At 68.6% G+C, this 20,831-nt stretch overlaps 1 protein-coding gene across 1 annotated transcript; it reads right to left on the bottom strand.

The window, feature by feature from the left end:
• Positions 1-133: 133 nt before the first annotated feature.
• ACAP1 (ArfGAP with coiled-coil, ankyrin repeat and PH domains 1) lies at positions 134-19,074 on the bottom strand. Its single transcript, XM_054005352.1, is given in 23 exon segments — positions 134-885; positions 1,200-1,249; positions 1,377-1,487; positions 1,751-1,860; positions 1,947-2,131; positions 2,846-3,012; positions 3,272-3,366; positions 3,604-3,673; positions 4,098-4,303; positions 5,299-5,410; positions 5,593-5,693; positions 5,910-5,961; positions 6,223-6,335; positions 7,079-7,153; positions 8,391-8,486; positions 10,015-10,059; positions 11,239-11,422; positions 12,291-12,349; positions 13,250-13,303; positions 13,835-13,866; positions 13,869-13,953; positions 16,106-16,163; positions 18,842-19,074. Coding segments are annotated over 23 exon segments (2,214 nt in total). The 5' UTR covers positions 18,895-19,074; the 3' UTR covers positions 134-784.
• Between the last annotated feature and the right edge of the window lie 1,757 nt (positions 19,075-20,831).

Genomic DNA, 20,831 nt, shown 5'->3' with positions numbered 1-20,831 from the left:
ACGAAACTAGCACTGCTGTGGCTACAGGATCCCTGTGTAATCCGCTGCCCCACCCCAGAGGTGGCCGCATCTCAGCGCCGGGCGAGGGGTCCCTGTGTCACCAGCTGCCCCGCCCCAGAGGTGGAAGCAGAAGTTGATATTGCAGCCTGGTCTGTTTATTGCATGCCAGCTTTGTACAGATGCCCAGATCTCCCGCTGCTCCCCCTTCCCCTCCATTCAAAGACGGGGTCCCCCCACCATGCCTCAACCGGAGGAGGGGAGCCATGTGCATGTACATGGGGGGTTAAAACAACGAACAGGGAGGATGGTCCCATAGAAATAATAAATAGGATGGGTGGGGATATGGGATTAGCCCTATAAACGGGGGGGGGTGGTATCTGGGGGCCAGAAGGGGGACCAGGGAGAAGCCCCTCCCCATAATGGAGGTGGGGGCAGGGATAAGCCCCTGCCTTATAATGAGGGGGCGATCTGGGGGCCTGTGATGGGGGGCAGAAGAGGGGGCGATGGGAGATTGGCCCCTATCCCCTATTGCCCCCATCCAAGAGTCACAGCACAGCAGCAGAAGAATGGGGGGGATTATGGTCATTAAGAAAGCAACCCAGGGGCGGCGGAGGGTGGGGGGAAGAAGTCCCTGCTGCTTCGCTGCCCCTCCCAGCCGGGGAAGGGGGAGGAGCCAGGGGTGGGGGAGGGGATCTCCAGGAGGGGATCCCCCCCCTGCGCGCACACACACACACACACACACACACACACACGGTGGCTCGGTGGTGTCCCCCCAGGGGGGGCGCTAGAGGGTGGTGAGTTTCAGGTCTCGGCGGGTCAACTTCTCGGGATTGTCGGACGCCATCAGGGAGAAGTCCCGGAAGATGTCGAGGTAGGTCTCGTCGCCTGGGAGGGCAAAGGGCGTAGGAGTGGGGCAAGGTGCCCCCCAGTCCCGCCCCACAGCCCCCTACCAGCCCAGCCCTGCCCCCCCAGCTCTGCCCTACAGCCCCCTGCCCCCCCAGCCCTGCCGGTGCCCCTCACTCCCAATCCACAGTCCCCTACCAGCCCAGCCTTGCCCCCCCCAGCTCTGCTGGTGCCCCCCATTCCCACCCCACAGCCCCCTGCTAGCCCGGCCCTGCCCCCAGCCCTGCCGGTGCCCCTCACTCCCGACCAGCAGCCCCTGCTAGCCCAGCCCTGGGCCCCAAAGACAACACACCCACCTGACTGTCCCTGCGCGACCTCTGCCTCCCGCATCTTGGCCAGCCGCAGCCTGCAGGGAGGTGGGAAGGGCAGAAAATGAGACAAGTTCCCCTCCCCCATCTCCCTGCTTCACCCCTCCCCCTCCATCAGCATCGCCCGCCGCCACCACCCCAACCCGGGGGAGGGGGGGGACTTACAGGGTGACGATATCAGCGTTGGCCGTGTCTATGGCGATGGAGAGCGGGTCCTTCCCCTCCATGTCGACCGCGTTCAGATTGGCCCCCCGCTTGAGGAACAGGCAGGCCAGCCTATCAGAGAGCAGAGCCGTGAGAGGCGGGAGATGGGGAGGGGCAAGGTCACCCATCCAGGTGGGGAATACGGCCCCGGTCCTGCTTAGCTTCGCCGCCGGGGCACCCGAGGGGTGACGGGTGCCACCAGTGTGTCTGTGCTGGTGCCACTGTGCCATCTAGTGGTCAGGTGTGGAACAGCAGCCCCCATGAATTACCCATCCTGGCTGGGTGGGCCCAAGCCCCCCTGACCTATTGGGTGGGCCTCAGCCCCCCTGACCTACCCAGTGTGGCCCAGGATGGTGGCGTGGTGCAGGGGCCCCTGCCCGGCACTGTCCGCCTGGTTGACGTTGGCTCCGTTCTGTAGCAGAAACTCGCAGGCCAGCAGGGAATTCTGGGAACGGGGAGAGGCGGAGTGAGCCGGGGCACAAGGTGTTAACACCCCCGCCAGCTAAGCCCCACCGTGTTCCCTGCACCTACCGCAGCCACGGCCTGCAGCAGGGGGGTCCGGCTGTCCTCGGCAGTGTTGACCCAGTTGACGTCTGCGCCATGGGCCAGGGCGTCGGCCATGGTGGGCAGGTTCTGGTGGCGAGCGGCCCAGTAGAGCAGCGCCCCTGGGTGGAGGCTGCGCAGGTCTTCAGGGGGGGAGCCGGCCTCCCCCGGCTCTGGAGCGGGGCAAAGGGGGGGGGGTCGCTGTCAGGGACAGGGGGCCACCCGGCCATGTCCACCAGGCTAATCTGGCCACGCGTCCCCCCACAACCTAGCCACACTGCCCCCCACAGCCACACGTCCCCCCCACCCAGCCACACATCCCCCCACAGCCACACGTCCCCCGCACCCAGCCACACCGCCCCCCACAGCCACATGTCCCCCCCAGTAGCGTAGCTAGCGGGGTGCAGGGGAAGCAGCCACTTCCCCTGCCTTTCCAAAAGCGGCCGGAGGAGCAGGGGAGGGCGCGGCATGCAGCCTGCAGCCACGGCCGGAGGAGCGGGGTGGGGGGGGCCACGGAGGTGGCACGGCAGGACCGAAGGAGTCGGGGGGGAAGGGGCGGTGCGGCCGGAGGAGGAGCCAAGGGGGCGTGGCCAGAGGAGAAGCCAAGGGGGAGCGCCTTTTTTCATGTTTGCTTCCCCTTCTCTTAGAAGCTGGCTACGCCACTGGTCCCCCCCACCCACACGTCCCCCACAGCCACACGTCCGCCCAACCCAGCCACACGTCCCCCCTGCCCAGCCACACCGCCCCCCATGGACACACGTCCCCCCCACCCAGCCCCCCACAGCCACACATCTCCCCCACCCAGCCACACGGCCCCCGCTGAGCCCTACACTCCCCCCACGGGATCCCCCCTCCCCTGGATCCTAACCCCCTCCCCCATCAGGTACCTGCAGCCCGGCTAACGCTGCCCGGTTTGGGCTTGAGGGGGGGTCGGGGGAGCCGGTCCCGGTCGGGGAGGCCCCGGCGCCCCACCCGGCTCAGCCGCGCCTCCGGCAACTTGGTGATGAATTTCTTCTCCACGTATTTGGCCCGGATCCAGCTCTCCTTCTCCGCCCTGTTGGGGGAGCCCAGGGAGGGGGTGAGATGGGGCAGCCGCCCCTGGTGGGGGGGGGCACACAGCCTTGTGCAGGGGGGTTGTGGACGGGGGGGGTCTCACCATGAGCCAGCCAGGCTAGGGGAGGGGCCAGGGGGGCGCTGGGGAGGGAGGTGGGCGGGGGCAGGGCCAGGGGGCTTCACTGGGAGCTGCCGAGCTGGGGGAGGGGCACGGAGGCGGGGCCGGAGGGTTCAGGGGGGCGGGCCGGGGGGGGCCTCACCGGGAGCAGCCGGGTTGGGGTCTCTTGACGGTCATCTCATCCACACGCGCCTCGTAGATGCGGTTCAGGGCTCCGTTCCCCAGTTCGCACATCAGCTGGGGGTGGGTGGGAAGGAACACATGGGGGGGCAGTCATAATCCAGATGTTGACCCCTCCCTCCCCCCCAGCCCTGACCCCCCATCCACGGGAGGCCCCGGCCCAGCAACCGGACCCCATGACCCACCAATGTGCAGGGGTCGACGACTCCCTAGGCAAACAGCCCCCTCCCCTGGCCCCCCGCTTAAACCCACCCCCACGGCCCCTTTTGAGTGATTCCCTCCCCGCATCATTACCTTGACGAGCTCCGGCTCCCAGGAGTCGAGCGTCAGGGAGCGAACCTTGGAGAAATGGACCCCCAGGCTCCTGCGACAGAGAACAGGGGGGTGGGGTCAGCCAGGGGGGCTCAGAGGGGACCCCCCTGGCTGCCCCCCAATGCCCATGGGCACCAGAGCTCTCGATGGCCAGGCTGGTGGGGAAGGGGGAGATCAGTGGGCGGGGGCGCGGTACCGGTGGATGCAGGGGAAGAGGGGCAGGGGAGATCGGGGGTAGTGGGGGGATGGGGGTGCAGTGAGGGGCCAAGGGGGGCTCAGGGGGCCAGGAGTGCTATGGGCGAGCAGGGGGGTACCGGGGGGCTCAGGGCAGTACCAGGGGGGCTCAGGGCGGTACCGGTGGATGCCGGAGCACTCGATGCACAGCGTGATGCCCAGGCGGGGGGAGCAGGGGCAGATCGGGGTTCGGGAGGGCAGTGGGGGGCTCAGGGGGGTACCGGGGGGGCTCAGGGAGGTACCGGTGGATGCCGGAGCACTCGATGCAGAGCGTGATGCCCAGGTTGATGCTGGCCCACTCGGGCGCGGGCTCCCGGCAGTCGCAGCACTGTGCGTTCCCCTCCAGCCGCTGCACCTGGTCCAGCACCCGCTTGTCCCCGCCTGCCCGCGGGCTCCGGCCCGACGCCTCCAGGGTGCCAGCCACCAGCGAGGCCGGGCGCTCCAGGTGCTGGGGGGGGGGCGGGGGCGGCAGGGTTAGGGGGCTGCTTGGGCCGTTCGCTCTCCACCTGCAGCCCCCCCTTCCCCACGGTGCACCCCCTTCCCACAGCCCCCTGTTCCTTCCCCCACAGCGCCCCCCGTTCTCCCACGGTGCCGCCCGCTCCACACCCGCAGCCCCCCCTTCCCCCACAGTGCCCCCCGTTCTCCCACGGTGCCGCCCCCTCCGCACCCGCAGCCCTCCCCTTCCCCCACAGCGCCCCCCCGTTCTCCCAGGGTGCCGCCCGCTCTGCACCCGCAGCCCTCCCCTTCCCCCACAGCGCCCCCCGTTCTCCCACGGTGCACCCCCTTCCCACAGCCCCCTGTTCCTTCCCCCACAGCGCCCCCCGTTCTCCCAGTGCACCCCCTTCCCACAGCCCCCTGTTCCTTCCCCCACAGCGCCCCCCGTTCTCCCACAGTGCACCCCCTTCCCACAGCCCCCTGTTCCTTCCCCCACAGCGCCCCCCGTTCTCCCACAGTGCACCCCCTTCCCACAGCCCCCTGTTCCTTCCCCCACAGCGCCCCCCGTTCTCCCAGGGTGCCGCCCCCTCCGCACCCGCAGCCCCCCCTTCCCCCACAGCGCCCCCCGTTCTCCCACGGTGCCGCCCCCTCCGCACCCGCAGCCCTCCCCTTCCCCCACAGCGCCCCCCGTTCTCCCACGGTGCCGCCCCCTCCGCACCCGCAGCCCTCCCCTTCCCCCACAGCGCCCCCCCGTTCTCCCACGGTGCTGCCCCCTCCGCACCCGCAGCCCCCCCTTCCCCCACAGCGCCCCCCATTCTCCCACGGTGCCGCCCGCTCCGCACCCGCACCCGCAGCCCCAGATAAGGGATCTCCAGCTGCCTCTGGCTGAAGGCGGAGGCCATGGCGGGAGTGGGAGAGTCCCCGGGGGGGTGCGTACCTGGCCGGGGGGCTCGGCCCACCCCTGGCTGGAGGCGGAGGGGATGGGGGTGTCCCCGGGGGGGTGCGTACCTGGCCGGGAGGCTCGGCCCGCCCCTCGCTGAAGGCCGAGGCGATGCTGTTCTGCACGGCCGTCAGCCAGGCCTGCTGGTGTCTGTCCGAGTCGGCCTGCAGCAGGCAGCTCCTGGGGGGGGACACAGGGCGTTGGGGGGGCTCCATGAGGCCCCCTCCCCCCAGCCAGGGGGGCGGGAGGCCCGGCTTGAGCAGGGGGAGAAGAAGCGGGTGATGGGGGGGGCTGGGGAGGAGCAGCGTGGGGGGAAGGGGCTTGGCACTGACGTGGGTGGCGCGGGGGGGGGCAGGACTCACTTGGAGGGGGACACGACTTCGAAGCAGAAGCGCCGCTCGTGGTCGGGGCAGGGTTTGACGGTGCAGAGCCGCAGATCTTCCACCACCACCGTCAGCGCGTCCTGGCGGGGGGCAGAGAGATGGCACCCCATAGCCCCCCAAAACCCTGCCTCCAGGGGGGGCAGAGAGCAAAGTCCCCCCTCAACACCCCCAGGCACCCTGAGACCAGCCCCCTCCCCACTACAGAGAGAGAGCACCCCAAACTCACCCCTGGCCGGGCCCCGTGCCCCCCACTCCTGGGGGGCCCCCCAAGCCCACCCCCAAAGGCCCCCACTCACCTTGGCCCGTTTCTGATACACCAGCTGATTGCTCTGGATGGAGAACCAGCGCCTAGCGGAGAGCGGGGGGCTGTCAGTGGGGGGAGGGTTCGGGGCGCACAGCCCCCCATCGGGGGGGAGTGCCATAAGGGGGAGGGGAGGGGGGAGGGGAAGGAGCTGGGTTTGGGGGGGCACATGTGGGTCTCCAGGCCCCCTGGACAGATGCGGATGCTCATGGGGGACAGGGGAGTCGGGAGAGGCGTGGGGGGTATTAGGGGGGCAGGGGAATTGGGGGGGCGTGGGGGGAACTGGGGGGGAAAGGGGGGTCTCTGACCTGCTCCATGTCTTGAAGGCATTGCTGGCTCGCTTGTAGAGGTACCCCTCCATCACCACCCCGTCCGGCGCCTCCCCGCGCCCCTCCAGCACCGCCTCGTCCTGGGACAGGTCCTGGGGGGGGCAGGGCCGTCACTAGGAGGGCACGGCCCCGCCCGCCTCCCTCCACAGCCCTCGCCCCCAGCCACAGCCCCGCCCCCACCCCACGGTCCCACCCCCGGTCTCCCAGCTGCAGCCCCGCCCCCACTGCACCAAGCCCTGCCCCCACCCCACCAGCCCCGCCTCCAACCCCAGGGTCCCGCCCCTTCTCTCCTAGCTGCAGCCCCGCCTCCGCCCCACCAGCCCTACCTCCACCTCCAGAGTCCCACCTTCCCAGGGCCCCATGCCCCCCCTGAAGCAGAACTGCCCATACACCACCAGCCCCAGCCAGGCTCCCCCTCCCATGACCCTGCCCCCACCCCGCCAGCCGCAGCCCCACCTCCACCCCACCAAGCCCCGCCTCCACCCCGCCAGCCACCGCCCCACCTCCACCTGCGCCTTGCTCCCCTACCCAAGCATCGCCCCCACCCACCCCAGACCTTGCCTCATCAGCCGCTGCCCCCCTCGCCCCATAGCCAGCCCTGCTCCCCGCCCACAACCCCCCAGGGCTCACCTCCCCCATACCTAGCCCCCACCCCGGTATATTCCCCCAGGCACGCCCTCTTTGGCCCAGGCCCCACCCCTCCATACGTTAGCCACACATCCTGCCCATAGGCTCCTCCCACTGCACCCCGTAGCTGTCTCTCCCCAGAAGGCCCCACCCATACCCACCCACCAGAGGCCCCCTCCCCCGACACCTGCCCCCAGCTCTCCCCCACCTTCTGTTTGATCATGGCGTGTCTCTGCTCCATGTCCCGCTTCTCCCGCGCCGACTCCAGGACCAGCTGGTGCAGCTGCGGGGGGCAAAGGATGGCGGGTGAACACCCCAGATACCCCCCGCCCCGGCCATGCACGGGGCTGGGAACCAGGATTCCTGGGTCCTCTCCCCGGCTCTGGGAGGGGAGTGGGGGCTGGTGGGTTAGCGCAGGAGGGGCCGGGAGCCAGGACTCCTGGGTTCTCGCCCCACAGCTTCTGCGCCTGGCATTTGAGCTCTGTTGATTTTTCCACACACCCCCACACCCCTCTTAAAATCTGGGCTGGGAGGGGACCAAGCCTGCATCCCGCCTCTTCACCACCCGAGCAGGAACCCCCCCAAGTCGGGGGGGGGGTCAGAGGTCACAGAGCAGGAAACCTGAAGTGAAAACAGGAAGCGGCCGAGTGAGTGTCAAACTTGGCAGCTGCTGTAGTTGGTTATGGGGGGTGAACACCTCCCCCCCACAGCTGCTAGATCCAGGGGGTCTGATCCCCCATAGGCCCCATTACATGCCCACCATGCAGCCTATGACCTCCCGCCAACAGCCCCCCCGACACTGTATTCCCCCCCCACTAACCCACCAGCCCACTCTCCCCTCCCAGAGCCGGGTAGAGAACCCAGGAGTCCTGACTCCCAGCCCCCCTGCTCTAACGCACCAGCCCCCACTCCCCTCCCAGAGCCGGGTAGAGAACCCAGGAGTCCTGGCTCCCAGCCCCCCCTGCTCTAACCCACCAGCCCCCACTCCCCTCCCAGAGCTGGGGAGAGAACCCAGGAGTCCTGGCTCCCAGCCCCCGCCCCCTGCTCTGACCCACCAGCCCCCATTCCCCCTCCCAGAGCCGGGGAGAGAACCCAGGAGTCCTGGCTCCCAGCCCCCCTGCTCTAACCCACCAGCCCCCACTCCCCTCCCAGAGCTGGGGAGAGAACCCAGGAGTCCTGGCTCCCAGCCCCCCCCACTCTGACCCACCAGCCCCCATTCCCCATCCCAGAGCCGGGGAGAGAACCCAGGAGTCCTGCACCCACCTGGCCGAGGTGGTCCCGGAGGCCACGGACGCAGGCTCCCCGGGGCGGGGCCCTGTTCTCCGGGCAGAGGAGCCCCGGGCCCCGCGCCGCCGGCTGGGATGTGAGCGCCAGCATCCTGTCTGTTGCATGGCCCCCGGTTGGGAAGTCACCGCCCCCCCTTGGCCCCGCCCTCCCCGGCCCCCTCCGGCCCTGCCCGCGTCCCCCCATATCCCTCTGCACCCCACCCACCCCAGTCCCCCCTGCCCAGGTCCCCCCACCTGGGCGGCCAGTTCCCGGCGATATTTCTCCAGCTGCTGTGTCAGTCGGTGCCCCTGCTCCAGGCAGCAGGCCTGGGCCTCCATCACCGCCAGCATCTGGGGGGCAGACGGGGGGGTCACGGCCTGGCTACGCACTGCCCCCCGTTCCCCATCGCACAGCCCCGCTTCCTGCCCCCCCATTCACCATCGCACAGCCCCCCTTCCTGCCCCTCTGCACTGCCCCCCACTCTGAACCCCCCACCCCACAGCCCCCCCATACTGCCCCCCCATCCCCCATCCCCCCCTTTCTGCCCCTCCTCACTGCCCCCACCCCGAGTCCCCATCCCACAGCCCCGCCTTCCTGCCCCTCCACTCTGAACCCCCCACCCACAGCCCCCCGTACTGCCGCCCCGAGCCCCCATCCCACACCCCCCTCCCTGCTCCTCCACATTGCTCCCCACTCTGAACCCACCACCCACAGCCCCCCGTACTGCCGCCCCGAGCCCCCATCCCACACACCCCTCCCTGCTCCTCCACATTGTTCCCCACTCTGAACCCCCCACCCACAGCCCCCCGTACTGCCCCCCCGAGCCCCCATCCCACACACCCCTCCCTGCCCTCCACATTGCTCCCCACTCTGAACCCCCCACCCACAGCCCCCCGTACTGCCGCCCCGAGCCCCCATCCCACAGCCCCCCTTCCTGCCCCTCCACATTGCCCCCCACTCTGAACCCCCCACCCACAGCCCCCCGTACTGCCCCCCCGAGCCCCCATCCCACACCCCCCTCCCTGCCCCTCCACATTGCTCCCCACTCTGAACCCCACACCCATAGCCCCCCGTACTGCCGCCCCGAGCCCCCATCCCACAGCCCCCCTTCCTGCCCCTCCACATTGCCCCCCACTCTGAACCCCCCACCCACAGCCCCCCGTACTGCCCCCCCGAGCCCCCATCCCACACACCCCTCCCTGCTCCTCCACATTGCTCTCCACTCTGAACCCACCACCCACAGCCCCCCGTACTGCCGCCCCGAGCCCCCATCCCACAGCCCCCCTTCCTGCCCCTCCACATTGCCCCCCACTCTGAACCCCCCACCCACAGCCCCCCGTACTGCCCCCCCGAGCCCCCATCCCACACCCCCCTCCCTGCCCTCCACATTGCTCCCCACTCTGAACCCCCCACCCACAGCCCCCCGTACTGCCCCCCCGAGCCCCCATCCCACACACCCCTCCCTGCTCCTCCACATTGCCCCCCACTCTGAACCCCCCACCCACAGCCCCCCGTACTGCCCCCCCGAGCCCCCATCCCACACACCCCTCCCTGCTCCTCCACATTGCTCTCCACTCTGAACCCCCCACCCACAGCCCCCCGTACTGCCGCCCCGAGCCCCCATCCCACAGCCCCCCTTCCTGCCCCTCTGCACTGCCCCCACCCTGCCCCCTCCCCCACCCACCTCCAATGGGCTCCCCACACCCTGCCCAGCCCCCCAGATACAGACCCCCCCCCAGGACTCCCCCCCACACCTCCTGCCCCCAGTGATCTCCTCCCCCACAGACTCCAATCCCTCCATCTTACCTCACAGCCCCCCTGCTCCCAGAACCTCCCCCCCCCCGCCCCCCACAGCCCACCCCCCATCACCAGACTCACAAATTGGAGGATCTCAAACTTCTTCTTGGACTGGATCACGTTGATCTGGGGGGCGGGAGGGGGGGCAACTCAGTGGGTTAATTCTGGAGCAAACAAGGGGAGGGCTGATCCCCCCCCCCAAGCTCTCCACTCCCAGCCCGGGAACCAGCCCCCTCGCCCCCTCCCCCCTCCAGTCCTAGGAAGCCCCCAGTTCCAGAGACACCAACCCGTCGCCTGCTCCCCCAGTTCCAGCCCCATCCCAGGGCTCTTCTGCTCCCCAGATACCTCCCACCCCAGACCCCTCCCCCTTCCCCCAGATCCCCCAGGGTCCCCCCACCTCGGCCCCTCTCCCTTCCCTGCCCCCTAGATCCCGCAACAGCCCGGGCCCCTCTCCCTTTCCGGCCCCCCACAACCCCATCAGTCCCAGACTAGGCACACAAAACCCAACACCCTGGCCCCGCCCTCCTCCAAGACCCTGCCCAGGCCCCGCCCCTTCCTGGGGCACCGCCCCCTCGCTCGCTCGCGCCACCCTCCCTCACTTGATCATTTTCACCAGGCTGGGGCAGGCGATTGGGGTGCAGGGGGTGCTGAGGGCTCCGGTTGCGGGTGGAGCCTGGGGATGAGGAGTTGGGGGTGCAGGAGGGTGCTCCGGGCTGGGATTGAGGGGTTCGGAGGGTGGGAGGGGGATCAGGGCTGGGGCAGGGGTTTGGGGTGCAGGGAGGTGTCGGGGGCCAGGCTCCGGGTGACGTTTATCTCAAGCGGCTCCCGGAAGCAGCCGGCACGTCCCTCCTCCGGTTCCTATGCGGAGGGGCAGCCAAGCAGCTCTAGGGGGGGCTGGGGATGAGGGGTTCGGGGTGCAGGAGGGTGTTGGGGGGCAGGCTCTGGGCGGCGCTTACCTTAAGCAGCTCCCGGAAGCAGCCAGCACGTCCCGGCTCCTATGCGGAGGGGCAGCCAAGCAGCTCTGCGCACTGCCCTCTCCACAGGCACCGCCCCCGCAGCTCCCATTGGCTGCGGTTCCTGGCCAATGGGAGCTGCAGGGGTGGCACTTGGGGCAGGGCCAGCGCATGGAGCCCCCTGGCTGCCCCTCCACGTAGGAGCCGGAGGGGGGACGTGGCGGCTGGTTCCAGGGAGCCTGCCGGGTCGCTGACCGGACACTCAACCACCTGGTCGGTGGTGCTGACCAGATCCGCCAGGGACCATTTCCAACACACCCGATCCCAGACACACTCGTGCGCCGGTGCCCACCTGGAGGACGTAGTCGAGGGCGCGGGCACGGGCGCTGGTGCGGGCAGCCTGCAGGGCCAGGGCGGCCTCCTCTGCCTCGTGCTGCTTCCGGCGCGGCACCTCGGCGTTGTGGTGTAGGGCGCTGGCCAGCCCCTCGCTGCCCCGCTCGAACTCCTTCCGTGCCTCCTTGAACCGCTTCACGTCCCTGGGACAGCAAGGGGTCAGGGGGACCCCAAACCCAGGCCCCCCTAAACCCAGCCCCCCCAAACCCGGCCCCTTGCTGCCCCCTCAAACTCCTTCTGCGCCTCCTTGAACCGCTTTACGTCCCTGGGACAGCAAGGGGTCAGGGGGACCCCAAAACCAGGCCCCCCCAAACCCAGCCCCCCCAAACCCGGCCCCTTGCTGCCCCCTCAAACTCCTTCTGCGCCTCCTTGAACCGCTTCACGTCCCTGGGACAGCAAGGGGTCAGGGGGACCCCAAACCCAGGCCCCCCCAAACCCATCCCCCCCAAACCCGGCCCCTTGCTGCCCCGCTCGAACTCCTTCCATGCCTCCTTGAACCGCTTCACGTCCCTGGGACAGCAAGGGGTCAGGGGGACCCCAAACCCAGGCCCCCCCAAACCCACCCCCCCCAAACCCGGCCCCTTGCTGCCCCCTCAAACTCCTTCTGCGCCTCCTTGAACCACTTTACGTCCCTGGGACAGCGGGTGGGTCAGGGGGACCCCAAAATCAGCCCTCTCAAACCCAGCCCCCCCAAACCCAGCTCCTCGCTGCCCCCCTAACCCAGGATCGGTGCCCCCACCTCCATCCAATCCCCCCAGCACCCAGCCTGCCTCCCCACCCCCAACCCCAAATCCAGCCCCCTCCCCCCCACTCCAGACGCCTCATCCTAAATCCACCCAGCCCCCCCATCACCAGGGCACCCCCACAACGCCCCCCTTCATCTGTTTCCAACCTCTCACACCCCCACACACAGCCCTAACCATCTACCCTGCCCCTCCCCCAAACTGCCCCTCCCAGATACCCCTGGGAAGCCCCCCCATCCTCCTGCCCCCTCTGCCCCCCCAAACTCACTCTTTCACCAGGGTATAGATGTGCTGCCGGGATGAGTGCTGGGTGCTGTCCAGAAGCTCCTGCAACGAGCCGGGAAAGGGGGGGGTCAGAGATTGGGGGGCTCATCGGTGAGAGATTGGGGGGACTGAGGAGAGAGGAAGGAGGGGATCAGATTGGGGGGAACAGTTGGTCGAGGGAGAAGGGGTCAGTGATTGGGGAGCCCAGGGAGAGAGGAAGGAGGGGGATCAGAGATTGGGGGAAAACCCCCCAGCGGGAGGTAGAGGGGGTCAGAGATTGGGGGGAACCCCCAGAGAGAGGAAGGAGGGGATCAGAGATTGGGGGGCCTGGGGAGAGAGGAGGGAGGGGGGTCAGAGATTGGGGGAACCTCCAGAGAGAGGAAGGAGGGGATCAGAGATTGCGGGGGCCTGGGGAGAGAGGAGGGAGGGGGGTCAGAGATTGGGGGAACCTCCAGAGAGAGGAAGGAGGGGGTCAGAGATTGGGGGGCCCGGGGAGAGAGAAGGGAGGGGGGTCAGAGATTGGGGGAACCCCCAGAGAGAGGAAGAAGGGGGTCAGAGATGGGGGGGCCTGGGGAGAGAGGAAGGAGGGGGTCAGATTGGGGGGAACCCCCAGGGGGGAGGTAGAGGGGTCAGAGATTGGGGGGAAACCCCAGGGGGAGGGAGAGGAGGTCTGAGATAGTTGGGGGGCCCTGGGAGAGATCAAGCCGGATGACACTTCTTGGGGTTCACCCCCACACCTCCAAATCAGTAAAGGTGCTGGGGGGCATTGGGGAATGGGGTCCCCAAGGAGGTGGGGGCTGGACCAGGGCAGGTGGGAGGGGAAGAGGGGGCCCCCAGGGGGAAGGGGCAGAGATTGGGGCAGAGAAGCCTAGAGCAGGACAGAGGTGGGGGGCCAGCTGGGAGGGCGAGGAGTCAGAGGTGTTGGGGGCAGGGCCTGGGGGCGAGTAGGGGGGCATCTCTCACCACTTGGTTGTCAATCATTTGGTTGAGGCTGTCGGAGAATTTTTCCAGGCACTCCTGGGGGGCAGAAAGAGGGGCAGAAGGTGAGTGAGGGGCCGACAGGGCCCCGTCCAGGCCCCCTGAATCGGCCCTATGGGCCCTCCCAGCCCCAGATCCCCCTGAATCGGCCCCACCCCACCTTCAGCCCAGCCCCCACGACCCCCCAGCCCCAGATCCCCCCTGAATCGGCCCCACCCCACCCCCAGCTTCAGCCCAGCCCCATGGCCCCATGCCCCCCCCATCCCCAGATCCCCCTGAATCGGCCCCACCCCACCCCCAGCTTCAGCCCAGCCCCACGGCCCCATGCCCCCCCAGCCCCAGATCCCCCTGAATTGGGCCCCACGCCACCCGCAGCCCCAGGTCCCCTGAATCGGGGCCCACGCCACCCGCAGCCCCAGGTCCCCCTGAATCGGCCCCACACCCCACACCCCAGCCCCGCCCCGCCCCATGGCCCCAGATCCCCCCGAATCGGCGCCACACACCCCCAGCTCAGATCCCCCTGAATTGGACCCCCAGGCCCCCCAGCCTGGCCAGGGTGGGGAGACTCACGCTCATCATGGCGTCCCCCTGGGCGTGCTGGACAGGTCGCGCACCCCGCCGACGAAGGCCTTGCTGGCCGCGCAGTACTGACGCCCCGAATCCAGCATGGCCCCACACAGCTTCAGCAGCTGCCAGGGAGATGGGGGGCCGGGGTCAGCCAAATGCAGCCCGGGCCCCCCCTTGTACCTCCCCCCCCCCGGGTCAGCCACGCGCAGCCCGGCCCCCCTTGTACCTCCCCCCCCCCGGGGTCAGCCACGCGCAGCCCGGGCCCCCCCTTGTACCTCCCCCCCGGGGGTCAGCCACATGCAGCCCGGGCCCCCCCCTTGTACCTCCCCCCCCCCCCGGGGTCAGCCACGCGCAGCCCGGCCCCCCCTTGTACCTCCCCCCCCCGGGGTCAGCCACGCGCAGCCCGGCCCCCCTTGTACCTCCCCCCCCCCGGGGTCAGCCACGCGCAGCCCGGGCCCCCCTTTGTACCTCCCCCCCGGGGGTCAGCCACATGAGCCCGGGCCCCCCCTTGTAACTCCCCCCCCGGGGTCAGCCACATGCAGCCCGGGCCCCCCCTTGTAACTCCCCCCCCGGGGGTCAGCCACATGCAGCCCGGCCCCCCCTTGTAACTCCCCCCCCGGGGTCAGCCACATGCAGCCCGGGCCCCCCCTTGTAACTCCCCCCCCCTGGGGTCAGCCACGCGCAGCCCAGCCCCCCTTGTACCCCCCCCCCCGGGGTCAGCCACGCGCAGCCCGGGCCCCCCCCTTGTACCTCCCCCCCCGGGGTCAGCCACATGCAGCCCGGGCCCCCCCTTGTACCTCCCCCCCCCCGGGGTCAGCCACGCGCAGCCCGGGCCCCCCCTTGTACCTCCCCCCCCCGGGGTCAGCCACATGCAGCCCGGGCCCCCCCTTGTACCTCCCCCCCCCCGGGGTCAGCCACATGCAGCCCGGCCCCCCCTTGTACCTCCCCCCCCCGGTGTTAGCCACGCGCAGCCCGGGTCCCCCCTTGTACCCCCCCCCCGGGGTCAGCCACGCGCAGCCCGGCCCCCCCTTGTACCTCCCCCCCCCCGGGGTCAGCCACGCGCAGCCCGGGCCCCCCCTTGTACCTCCCCCCCCCCGGGGTCAGCCACGCGCAGCCCGGGCCCCCCCTTGTACCTCCCCCCCCCCCGGGGTCAGCCACGCACAGCCCGGCCCCCCCTTGTACCTCCCCCCCCCGGGGGTCAGCCACATGCAGCCCGGGCCCCCCCTTGTACCTCCCCCCCGGGGGTCAGCCACGCGCAGCCCGGCCCCCCCTTGTACCTCCCCCCCCCCCGGTGTTAGCCACGCACAGCCCGGGCTCCCCACTTGTACCTCCCCCCCCGGGGTCAGCCACATGCAGCCCGGGCCCCCCCTTGTACCTCCCCACCAACCAATGCCCCCCCTCCAGCCCCACAGAACCAGCCCCCCACCTTCCATCCAGCCCCTCAGAACTAACCCCACTGCCCTCATCCAGCCCCCCACCTTCCATCCAGCCCCCCAGAACCAGTCCCCTGCCTTCCATCCAGCCCCCCAGAACTAACCCCACTGCCCTCATCCAGCCCCCCCAGAACCACCCCCCTGCCCTCCATCCAGCCCCCCCAGAACCAGCCCCCTGCCCTCATCCAGCCCCACTGAACCAGCCCCCCACCCACCATCCAGCCCCCTCCAGAACCAGGCCCCACTCTCCATCCAGCCCCAGGGTCGCCCGGGGGGGGGGGGGGCAAGTGGGGCAATTTACCCCAGGCCACGGGCCCCGCAGGGGCCCCCATGAGAATATAGTATTCTATAGTATTGCAACTTTTTTTTTAAGGAAGAGGCCCCCGAAATTGCTTTGCCCCAGGCCCCCTGAATCCTCTGGGGGGCCCTGTGCAGCCCCCCAGAACTAACCCCACTGCCCTCCATCCAGCCCCCTGATCCAGCCCTCCCCAGAACCAGCTCCCCACCCTCCATTCAGCCCCCCCAGAACCAGCCCCCCGCCTTCCATCCAGCCCCCCAGAATCAGCCCACCTTCCATCCAGCTCCCCACCCACTATCCAGCCCCCCAGAACCTGCCCCCCACCCACCATCCAGCCCCCACCAGAATCAGCCCCCAACCCTCCATCCATCCTCCCAGAACCAGACCCACCCTGTCCTCCATCCAACCCCCAGAACCAGCCCCCCTGCCCTCCATCCAGCCCCCCAGAACCAGCCCCCTGCCCTCCATCCAGCCCCCCAGGACAGCTCTGTGGACGCCAGGATGCCTGGGTCCCATCCCCTCCCCCCCCCACACACACCTCACCTTCTCCAGACGAGTCTCCAGTTCAAAGACATCACACTCCACCCCCTCGACGGCAGCCCTAGGGGGGGTGGGACAGGGTTAAAGGAGGATCTGGGGGTTGCTAACAGCCCCCCCACCCTCCCACAGCACGAGGAGGGGGGGCACTTTGTTACCGTAGGGTTACCCCAGGAATCACTGGAGTGGGCGCCCTGTGGGGGCGCTGGGGAAATGATCAGGGTCCCAGGGGGCAGGGACAGTGGGGGGGGTGCTACAGGGAGGGGTGGGGTTGGTGGGGGGTGTGCCCTGGGGGGGGTCGACTGCTGGGGGGCCATTTGGGGGCCATGGGGAGGGTGGGGGACATCAGGACTCATTAGGAGATGGGGGGGCTCCTGGGGGCGTCAGGGCCCAACGGGGTGGGGGGGCTCCTGGGGGCATCAGGGGTCAATGGGGCAGGGGACAGGGCTCCTGGGGGCTGAGGAAGGAGAGGTACTTTTTTCGGGGGGGGTGTAAATCGGCAGCACCCATCCCCCCCCCGCCCCAGGAGCCGCCTTTCGCTCTCCCTTGCGGTCGCTTCTTTCCGGCCTGGCCCTGCTACCTTCATCAGCCCCACAACCACTTCCCGTCACACACACACACACACCCGTCGCCTGGCAACCCCCCCCACCGGTTACCGTGACAGCATGGACGGGAGGGGGGGGCGGGGACCATTTTGGAACTGGAAAAAATAAACCCTGCAAAACCACTATGACGCGAGCAGAGAGGATCATGGGAGACGCGCTCTCTGGGGCAGGGAACGGGGCAGGGGCCTGTCCCCTCTAGGGGGCGCCGGCTCCCACCCGGCCCCAGGGCAGGGACTGGCTGGCGCAGGGGGCCAAGATGGCTCCCAGCCATCCCAGCATGCACTGGGGGCCTCGCGCCCTCCTCCCGCACCCCAAAAAGGAGGGTGGGGGAGGGAAGTGGGCAGCAGATTTGGGGGGGAGGTGGGGAAAGTGGTCAGCCCCCTCTCCACCCTGGTATCGGGACAGGGGGCTGGCTGGGAGAGAGACACACCCAAGGGGGACATGATGTGTGTGTTTGTGTGTGTGTGTGTATGAGAGAGATTCAATACACACACACACAGGAGGACGACATGGGTGTGTGTGTGTGAAATACAGCAAGGGATACCCCCGAGGGACATAGATCTTGGGGGGGGGGTAGCTATGCCCCGTTCCCCAAGCGGCACCAGGGTGTGGGGACGTAGCCAGGCGGGCACAGCCGTGCTTGCCACCTGGCTACAAACCCCTCCCCGCCCCCTGGTCCTGCTGGGGCCCTGATCTCCATGTGTGTATGTGTCCCTCCGTCCTCTGCCCCAGAGCCCTGATCCTCGTGGGGAGTGGGGACCTGTGTGTCCATCCCTCTGTCCCCTGATTCCCACTGGGGGGGGTGGCTGTGTGTGTCCGTCCCTCTGTCCCCTGCCCCCAGGTCCCTGATCCCTATGGGGGTCGTGTGTGTCCGTCCCTCTGTCCCCTGCCCCAGGGCCCTGATCCCCATGGGGGGCCATGTGTGTCCGTCCCTCTGTCCCCTGCCCCAGAGCCCTGATCCCCATGGGGAGTGGGGCTGTATCTGTCCGTCCCCTGCCCCCAGGGCCCTGATCCCCTCGGGGGGTGTGTGTATGTGTGTGTCCGTCCCTCCGTCCCCTGCCCCAGGGCCCTGATCCCCGCAGGGGGAGCTGTGTCTTCCCCGCCCCCAGTTGCTCATCCTCCCCGGCCGCAGCTCTGGTTTCCGGCCCTTCGGGTTGCGCAGCACCTTGCGCACCGGCCGCTTCCTCCCCCCCCACACACACTTCAGGGTGTGTGTGTGTGGGGGGGGGGAATCTCATGCCACATGGGCAGGGCCGGCTCCAGGGTTTTTGCCGCATCAAGCGGCGCAAAAAAAAAAAAAAAAAAAAGCGATCGCGATCTGCGGCGGCAATGCGGCGGGAGGTCCTTCGCTCCAAGGGGGAGTGAGGGACCATCCGCCGAATAGTTGGACCTGCCACCCCTCTCCGGAGTGGCCACCTCAAGCACCTGCTTGCCAAGCTGGTGCCTGGAGCCGGCCCTGGACGTGGGCTCCCTGGTGTCTGGAAGACACACGCAGGAAATGTGGGCTATGGGTGGGAGTCGGGTGCAGGCTGCATGGGAGGGGAGACATGGGGGGGCAGGGAAGAGCAGAAGGATGGATGATGTGTGCTGGGGGGGACACCTGGAGAGGGGGGTAGGGGGTGAGGTGGAGTGGAGGACTACAGGGGGGTGGCATAGGGATAGGGGGCAGGTGAGGGGGTCACCTCACAGCCCCCCAGTACCCCTCCCCAAGACAGGGGATCACCCCTCAGTTTCACCCCGAGAGAGATGCCTCCCAGCCCCCCACCTCCAGGCTCCCCCCCACCGAGAGATTAAATTGGGGGGGCTGTTTGGCCGAGGGGTTCCCCCACAGCTCAACCTGCCCCCCCCAATATAACCAGCTTGGGAACAGCCTGCTCCCCCCCCCCCAAAAAAAATAACCAGGATTTACAGCATTTACACTGCTCCAGCCCCCCCTACAGAGCCGTGGAGCCACCAGCCCCCCACCCGTCCTTGCTTCCCGCCCCGGCACGGCTTGGCACCAACGCCAGGGGCGCACGGTGAGATGCGTAAAAGCGCACAAGCCGCCCCGGGGGAAGAGGAGGTTGGAGACCAGTGGGTGGAAGGAGAACCGGCACCGGGACCGAACCGGACTGCCCTGCCCCAGCGAGAGACCCACCTGAACCGGGGAGAGTCCTTCAGACACTCCTCGAAGTCCAGTTTCACCGTCATCCTGGACAGAGGGAGAGAACCAGCCACGGAGGTTCGGGCTCCCCGGCACGGCCCGGCCCGGAGAAGGCTCTGAAACCACCCGAGCGCCTTCGGGAGAGAGGCAAAAAGCAGCCCTGGAGCGCGCCGCGCAAGGAGGCACCAATACCACCAGCCCTGCCCGGGGTGCGGAGACAGGAGAGAGCGCACGGCTCCCCGGCGGCCCCGCCCTGCGCCCCGCCTCGGGGAGGGGACCCAGGGCGCACGGGGAGTCGCGGAGCCTAGCCCCGCCTCGGGGAGGGGACCCAGGGCGCACGGGGAGTCGCGGAGCCCAGCCCCGCCTCGGGGAGGGGACCCAGGGCGCACGGGGAGCCGCGGAGCCCAACCCCGCCTCGGGGAGGGGACCCAGGGCGCACGGAGCCCAACCCCGCCTCGGGGAGGGGTCCCAGGGCGCACGGAGCCCAGCCCAGCCCTGCCTCGGGGAGGGGTCCGAGGGCTGCCGATCAGGACCAGGTGCCTTTTCTGGCCGATGCTTTAATCCGGAATAAATTGTTGGACTCCGCGTGATCTGGCGAAGGGCAGACTAGATACTCCACATCAGGGGTGGGCAAACTACGGCCTGGGGAAGAGGGTCGGGGGGCATTCCACGCGGCTCCCGTTAGCAGCGGCATGGGCCCCCCCTCTGGCTCCTAGGTGCCCCTGCAGCTCTCATTGGCCAGGAACCGTAGCCAATGGGAGCTGCAGGGGGGGCGCCTGCGGACGGGGCAGCGAGCAGAGCCGTCTGGCCGTGCCCCCACGTAGGAGCTGGAGAAGGGACCTGAGATAAACGCCGGCCAGAGCCTGCACCCCAACCCCCTGATCCCCCTCGATCCCAGCCCGCAACCCCCTCCTGCACCCCAAACCCCTCATCCCCAGCCCCACTGCAGAGCCCGCACCCCCAGCTGGAGCCCTCATCCCCCCTGCCCCAGCCCTGATCCCCCTCCCACCCTCCAAACCCCTTGGTCCCAGCCCGGAACACCCTCCTGCACCCCAAACCCCTCATCCCCAGCCCCACCCCAGAGCCTGCCCCCCCAACTGGAGCCCTCACCCCCACTCCCCTGCCCCAGCCCGGAGCCCCCATAATGTTAGCCGTACTGGTCACCTGTCTTTGCCTACGGTTCAACCCACTGATCTGCCTGAATGATTATCCACAGGCTCTTTGAGCTCTGGTCAAGTGAAAAATTCTCTAAGTTATTCGCACTAATTATTGACACTAGTGATGTGTCCTCGTGATTATTCTGACCCACGGCTCACACTCATTGTTTGCACGAATGCACGGATTCTTTTCACTTATTATAGTGGGGTAGTGCGAGGCAGTCCAGAGGGAAGTGTCAACCTGCTGTGACGCGAGGCCGTTGTTGTAAGGATGAATTCCTGGATTTAGTGAAATGCACCTATTATCATTGCACCAATCCCTTGCACTAATGTATTGCACCAATCCCTTGCACTAAATTATTGCTCGCACGACTATCTGCACGAGCAGTTTAATTGCACCACTTTGCGCTAGATATTTCTTTGCACGAATTATACTTGCACCAATACTACCCATTAGTGAATTGTACCAGTATCGCCGCACCAGTCATTTGCACTAATAAGCGATTTGCTGATGGTTTCCATTCGTTGGCATTGGGCTAATCGCGTCTCATCATTGCGTCACGCCCCCTTCCCCAGCCCCGCCCTCCCGTAACGCGGGCAACAGCTGCAAGGAGGGAAAACATTGTGGCCACGCTGCCGTCAAGCAAAACATCCTGGCTCTGTGAAGCACGACAATGTCGTGAAACAAAGCCGACGCCTCCCTGCCCCGCCACGGCCGCCCAAGTGGGGCCTGCTCACGGCGGGCCCTAGCAACAGACGGTGCCGTGTCAACGTAAAGCGTTAGTGATCCGAAGCCGTCCCCGTTCTTTTTGTAAATGCTACGCTGC

Source organism: Malaclemys terrapin, chromosome 15 (genome assembly GCF_027887155.1).
Source record: "Malaclemys terrapin pileata isolate rMalTer1 chromosome 15, rMalTer1.hap1, whole genome shotgun sequence".
Classification (NCBI taxonomy): domain Eukaryota; kingdom Metazoa; phylum Chordata; order Testudines; family Emydidae; genus Malaclemys; species Malaclemys terrapin.
Note: the sequence above shows the minus strand (reverse complement) of the source record. Positions and strands in the feature narration are given on the sequence as shown.